The 6642-nt window shown below is 44.8% G+C and overlaps 1 protein-coding gene across 1 annotated transcript in view; it reads right to left on the reverse strand.

Moving 5' to 3' along the window:
* Window positions 1-6642, reverse strand: part of Rec114 (REC114 meiotic recombination protein) — a 132104-nt gene that overhangs the window by 12842 nt on the left and 112620 nt on the right. The window contains exon 4 of the mRNA XM_026777227.1: window positions 3978-4061. Within this exon, the coding sequence (XP_026633028.1) occupies window positions 3978-4061 (84 nt within the window). The remainder of the gene's footprint in view (window positions 1-3977; window positions 4062-6642) is intronic.

Genomic DNA, 6642 nt, shown 5'->3' on the forward strand with positions numbered 1-6642 from the left:
TCTGTAGACCAGGCTGGTCTCGAACTCACAGAGATCCGCCTGCCTCTGCCTCCCGAGTGCTGGGATTAAAGGCGTGTGCCACCACCGCCCAGCTGGTTACAAGTTTTTATGGATAATGGTCAGGAAAAAAGCTAAGCAAAGGAGATTAGATTCAGGGTCTTGTTTTGAAAAGAAAAAAATGGAACTGATGTGGGATAATGCGTTTGTACACTGTAAAGATTTATCACTCATATTGGTTTAATAAAAGGCTGTTTGGCCAGTAGCCAGGCAGGAAGTATAGGCGGGGTGACCAGATTAAGAGTAGTCTGGGACGAGGGAAGGCAGTCACCAGAGGAAGCAAGATGAGAATGCCTCACTGAGAGAAGGTACCAAGCCACGTGGTTAAACATAAACAAGAACTTTGGGATAATTTAAGTTGTGAAAGCTACTTAATAATAAGTCTGAGCTAAGAGACCAGTTTATAATTAATAAAAGCCTCTGTGTGTTTCTTCGGGACTGAGTGGCTGCGGGACCAGGTGGGACAGAATCTTCTGTCTACAGGTTTACAGTGGCTCAGGGTTTATGGGGTTAGCTCATCATGGAGCAGAAGGAATGGGCAGGCTGACATGGCTGGTCACATGTCATCTGTAGGCAGAGATGAATGTTGTGTTCAGACTTCCCCACTCTTCCTATACTTTATTCAGTCTGGATGCTCATCCCTCAGCCAGCGTAGGTCATGTCTCCACACTGAAAGGTCTACGCAGATATGCTTAGTGGTTTCTCTTCTGGGTGATTTTAGAAACAAGCCAAACTATTTCTATTTCATTTCACAAACAACACAGATTAACCATCAGAGGTGGGGGAAGCACTCCAAAATGTGAGCCACTGGAAATAATCATTGTTTGCTGATAATAAAATCACTTTCCTAGAAACCGAAAATATTGTTTTATTAATGTTATATTATTAAAAGTTCAGTAAGGAGGTTCAATTTAGCCTACTCAGGGCAGGCCATGCCACTCAGGTGAACAGCAGCAGGGCACACCAGCCAGAAGAACAGATAGGCAAACTCAGGCATAGACCTCCCTGTTGGGCCAAAAGCCATGGTGGCTACCAAAAGTCCAGCCCCCAGCTCAGAGGGAGACTCCTTGCTGGACCAGAGGTCACACTGGCTACCAAAACTCCAGGTCACAAAGGCACAAGACCAAGGAGAAATAGAAACCAAGAAAGGAAACACCCATCCAAGAAAGACAAACTCAGAAACTGACACCTAGACCTAGATACCTAGATGCCAGTGTAAGAACTCAGTCAACAAGAGCCAGGGCAGTATGTCACCCCCAGAGCTCAGCTGTCCTCCTAGAGCAAACCCTGAATGTTCCAACACAGCTGAAGCACAAGAAAATGACCTTAAAATCAACTTTATGAAAATAGTATAGATCCTGGTCTTAAATGGAGTTTCTATTACTGTAAAGAGATACCATGACCATGGCAACTCTTATAAAGGAAAACATTTAACTGGGGTGGCTTACAGTTTCAGAGGTTTAGTCCATTATCATTATGGTGGGTCATGGCAGACATCATGCTGGAGAAGGAGCTGAAGAGTATGACATCTTGATCTGCAGGCGACAGTCTGCCACACCGAACATACCCCGAGTATAGGAGACCTCAAAGCCCACCCCCAGTGACACACTTCCTCTAACAAAACCACACCTCCTAATAGTGCCACTCCCTCTGATCTTTTGCCTGCTCTTGGGACCCTTTTCTTCCTTTTGGGTTGCCTATTCTAGCCTTGATATGAGGGTATTTGCCTAGTCTTATTTTAACTTGTTATACCATGTTTGGCTGATATCCCTGTAAGGCCTGCTCTTTTCTGAAAGGAAACGGAGGAGGAGTGGATCTTGAAATGAGGGAAGCGAGGGAGAGAGCCTAGAAGCAGAGGAGGGAAGGGAAACTATAGTTGGGATGTTATATATGAGAGAATAATAAATTTTAAAAAATAAACTGACTCAAAAAAGTAACTGGAAATATGTCATGAATAAAGAGTATCATTTATATAACAGTGAGCAAAAAAGCACCTGTTGGAGCTTGGCTGGATCTGTTGATCTCTGCATTGTGTCCCCTTGTGGTCCTGGATACCAATTCTTATGGTGATTTGTTACAGTATTAAACACTACCTGTGAACTGTTCATGTAGGCTTTCTTGTTAATATATTGTAACGGGTTAGCTGTCAGGACTATGGCCATCTTGAGATACAACGAGCATCAATGGTATCTGAGATCAACAACTGTACTGTGACAGGGACACATCTGTGCGCCCACTGTGAGAAGGTCCATACTATTGCAGTTTGTCACCCACATCCATGGCAGAAAGAACTGACAAGTTAGAGGTCACTGAAAATCCCTATAGGTTCATAGACCCCTGAACTCTGTGAGGCTCTGTGCTCTAGGCTAAGATCTGCCTACTGATACCTTTGAGCTCTCCTCTAATTCCTAAGGTTTGTGGGTTACTTAAAAATCAGCATCTTCCCCCTAAATTTTATTATTATATGTTGTCAGAGGCTTCTTGTTTGTTCCTGGCCGCTCAGACCCGAAATAATTACACACAGAGAAACTATATTATTTAAAACACTGCTTGGCCAATAGCTTAAGCATCGTTCGAGCTTAAATGAACCCATTTCTATTAATCTGTGTATCACCACGTGGCTGTGGATTACCGGGCAAAGTTCTGGCATCTGTCTCTTCTGGCAGTTACATGGCGTTTCACTGACTCCACCTTCTTTCTCCCAGCATTCAGTTTAGTCTTCTGACCTAGCTCTACTCTACACAGGCCAAAGCAGCTTCTCTATTCATTAACCAATAAAAGCAACACATATACAGAAGGAGTCTCCACATCAATTATATGTTCAATGTATGCTAACAAACTGGTTTTCATGGGGTTTTTTTGTTTTGTTTTGTTTCAGTTTTTGGTTTTTCGAGACAGGGTTTCTCTGTAGCTTTGGAGCCTGTCTTTGAACTCACTCTACAGACCGACCAGGTTTTCCTTGAACTAATAGAGATCCTCTTGTCTCTGCCTCCTGAGTGCTGGGATTAAAGGTATGTGCCACCACCACCCAGCTTTTCATGGTTATTTTTTAAGGGGCATCATCTAGGTGATGAATTTGTGGGTTTCTTTCATGAGGATAATCCTTCATGTTTAATACAGCTAGCAAACAAATAAAAAGGAATTTTAACTTTTAAAGATTTATTTGCATTATATATTTATGTGTATATGTGTGTGGGTGGCCACAAAGGTTAGGAGAATAGATCCCCTGGAGCTGATTCACAGGTGGCTGTGATCTGTCCAAGGTGCCATCCCATGGGGGCCGGAGTGTAGTTTATGGTTTGGGTTCTCTCTGTTCACTTTATGCATCCCACATGTTGAACACAGGCAGGCTATTGGGTGTGCCAGTAAGCACCTTTACACACTAAGCCATCTTACTGGCCAGGGACTTTTTTGTTTGTGTTTTGTTTTGAGACGGAGTTTCTATGCTCTTGGCTGACTTGGAACTCACTATGTAGATTATGCTGACCTTGAAGTCACAGAGATCAGCCTGCCTGTTTCCCAAATGCTGGGATTAAAGGCATGCAATCACCACACCCAGATCTTACTTTTTAATATTACACTAAGAAAAAGTAAAAATACATATTCAATGGAATTATCAAAGATACCCTTTTCAACATCTAACTAACCAGGCAGGTGCCAAGCCACCTGCCCCCAGTGTTCAGAGCAGAGAAGCTGCACAACCCAGCGCCATAGCAACCAGTCAGCCTGCACACCAGGGGCAGCTCCTGTTTGCTTTACATTTTGCTTACTGGGCAAACCTTTCTTCAACACATTACCTTCCCATCAATGGTCCCCTCACCCCGAGAGGCTCCCCATACCCAACCCTGCCAAACACACAGCAATAGGAAGAGTGGGCATTATATAAGCACGGCTGGCCACACAGCTCTGTGTCATCTTGCCTTTATCGTTGTTCCAAACAGAAGACAGTCCATGCGCCTCACAATCTTCAACCAGCTCTTGCTGCCAACGAGCGAAAACCCTTCCTGAAACAGCAATTAGGTGGGGTTAGCGACAGAAGCAGAAAGGGACCCTGGAGACACGGTGACAGGCTGACTTTACCTGCATGCCCATTCATAAAAAGGCTCCACTATCTCTTAACTCATAGCGACACCTTTACAGGACGGACGCTCTCTCAACCTCCAGGGAAACAGCAGACATGATGTTGTGGCTCCTGTACTCCTGGGACACATCAAGCCTTGATTTGGCGTGCCACTTCCCCAAGCTCCTGGGACACAGGTGCTGCTTTCACCTCTCCAGACTCAAGGGCATTTCTGCTCTTTCTCCTGGCTCCTTTATCCTTGCCTCTTCTGTACAACCAGGGCACATCTCTGTTTCATTCTTTTCCCACGACTAACCACACTCACAGGGCAGGTGTTAATAATCTGGCCTTTTTTCCTGCTGGCAATTTACCTTCTCTGTTTCCTCAAAGAAACAGATATCTGAGGTCTCCAGGATGGCAGTTAACCAAATGCTCCTTTGCCCACACCTCCCACTGAACGTGACCCCACTGACTCCTGATTCCCCTTTCCCATGTTGCCCCATGCCCACAGGAAGTAATCAGACTTGAACTGGTGCCGTGTACGCAAGGAGACCACAGCCCACATATATCCAAAAAGGTTGCAATATTGGGGATCTCCAGGTAGGGGCCCCATTCCACGCTCTGGTCTCACTTCTCCCATGCCAGACCCTGCCCCTGAAAAAGCCTGCCAAAAGTCAGCCCTTTCCCGGGGCTACTCAAGACCACACCTGTCTTGTAAGACGTGGTCACCATATTTGCCATGTGATTCCTCCCTTGCCTTCCCAAGAGTCACCCAGGAGTTGCTTTGCTTGACTCAGATTAGACCTGGATTTACTAATTTGGCCCGATGTGACTGATTACATCCGCCGCAGTGTTACTACCTGGGGATATAAACTTTTCACTTCCTCTGAACAAGCTGGTAACCTTCTTAATTCACACCTATGGAAGCAATGCCACCAAATGCTAAGGTGAACGCCTCACCAGTACCAAGTCCTGGCACTCATTTGAAAAATGGTTCTTGACCTCTTTGTATTAAAATGATACTGAAGTAGTAAACTCACATCCACACTTGCTGTAAAACACATTTCTATGCCCAGATTTACTCAGACGACCTTCTACTCCCCTGACACAGGCCTCACAATTCTCGTTTTTGAGTTCATCAGACCCACTTCTAACGGCATGGTGAGATTCCTCATCATAAGAACCTTATTTTCCCAATAATGGAGAATGTGAGGCCATGTGGGTTTTTTTTTTTTGAGTATTCAGTTCTTTATTTACATCTGACAGAGGGGGAAAAGGAAGAAAATGGCAGAAAGGGCAGCAGAGGGCATACAAGTTTCATAGAGTGCCAAGAGGGTCTAGTGCTGTCTGCAGAACAGACATCAACATCAAGGACCCTGCGGTCTGCAGCTCTTAAGCTGCCTGCACCTTGCTAGGGCTGCAGCCTGAGGTGGAATGTGTTCAGCCTGATTGCCCAGACAGCGAAAACTCTCTGGGCACAGTCTCTCTACCTGAGAAGGTCAGGAACTCAAAGGTCAAGGCAAACAAATGAAAATGCCCTTGGCCATTCCAGCCTCCCCAGTTTGCTCTTTCTAAATCCCTAGAGATTAATCTTCTCCACTTCCATAGAAAGTCACCAATAGTTTCTCTGTTAAAACAGGACAAGAAATCAGGCAAAACATTTATGGTTTCTTCTTCAGACTTTCTCAGGCTGGCATGGTGGTCCATACCTGAAAGACTCAGGAGTCCTGAGTCGGGAGGATTGCCACAAGTTTAAAGTCTGCCCAAGTTTCATAGTGAGACTTAGTCTCAAAATAAAAACAAAACAAAAACTCTCAAATTCGTAAAAAAAATATGTAATTGTGACACCCCAAATAATAAGCCGTTGTTCTAGGTGGCAGGCTGTGGAGATGGCAAAGAGTACTCATTCGTGCAGTATTTAACGGGGACAGTTTGATAATTCTGATAATGCTGATCATTTAACCTAATAGTGAAAGTGTTGGGGACAATTTACAGGTCAGTCTGCACTCTTCCTGACCTGGGGCATGGATGGGATAGGCACTACTGCATTAAATTTGATTGCATTTTATTTATTTGGCAGGAGGGACAGGTGGAGGGGTGTCATCAGGAAGTGCAGAGGTAAGAGGACATCCTGCAGGGATCAGTCCTCTCCTACCATGTGTGTGGGGACTGAACTCGTGTTTTTAGGCTTAGTGATAGGTACCATGTCTCGTCAGCCCTTGCTGCAATTTAAAGAAGATTTTATGTGTATGAGTGTTTCGCCCGCATATATATACATATATATACATATATATATATATATATATATATATATATATATATATATATATATGCACATCACATGTCTGCAATGCCTGCACAGTCCAGAAGAGGGCCCTGAATCACCTGGAACAGGAGTTACAGTGGGTTCTGAGCAGGAAACCAAACCCAGTTCCTGTCAGAGCTGTAAGTGCTCCCCACTGCTGAGCACCCCCAGCTCTTCACTGCTGAGCCCCCCAGCTCCTCACTGCTGAGCCCCCCAGCTC

Source organism: Microtus ochrogaster, unplaced genomic scaffold (assembly GCF_000317375.1).
Source record: "Microtus ochrogaster isolate Prairie Vole_2 unplaced genomic scaffold, MicOch1.0 UNK49, whole genome shotgun sequence".
Taxonomy (NCBI): Eukaryota; Metazoa; Chordata; class Mammalia; order Rodentia; family Cricetidae; genus Microtus; species Microtus ochrogaster.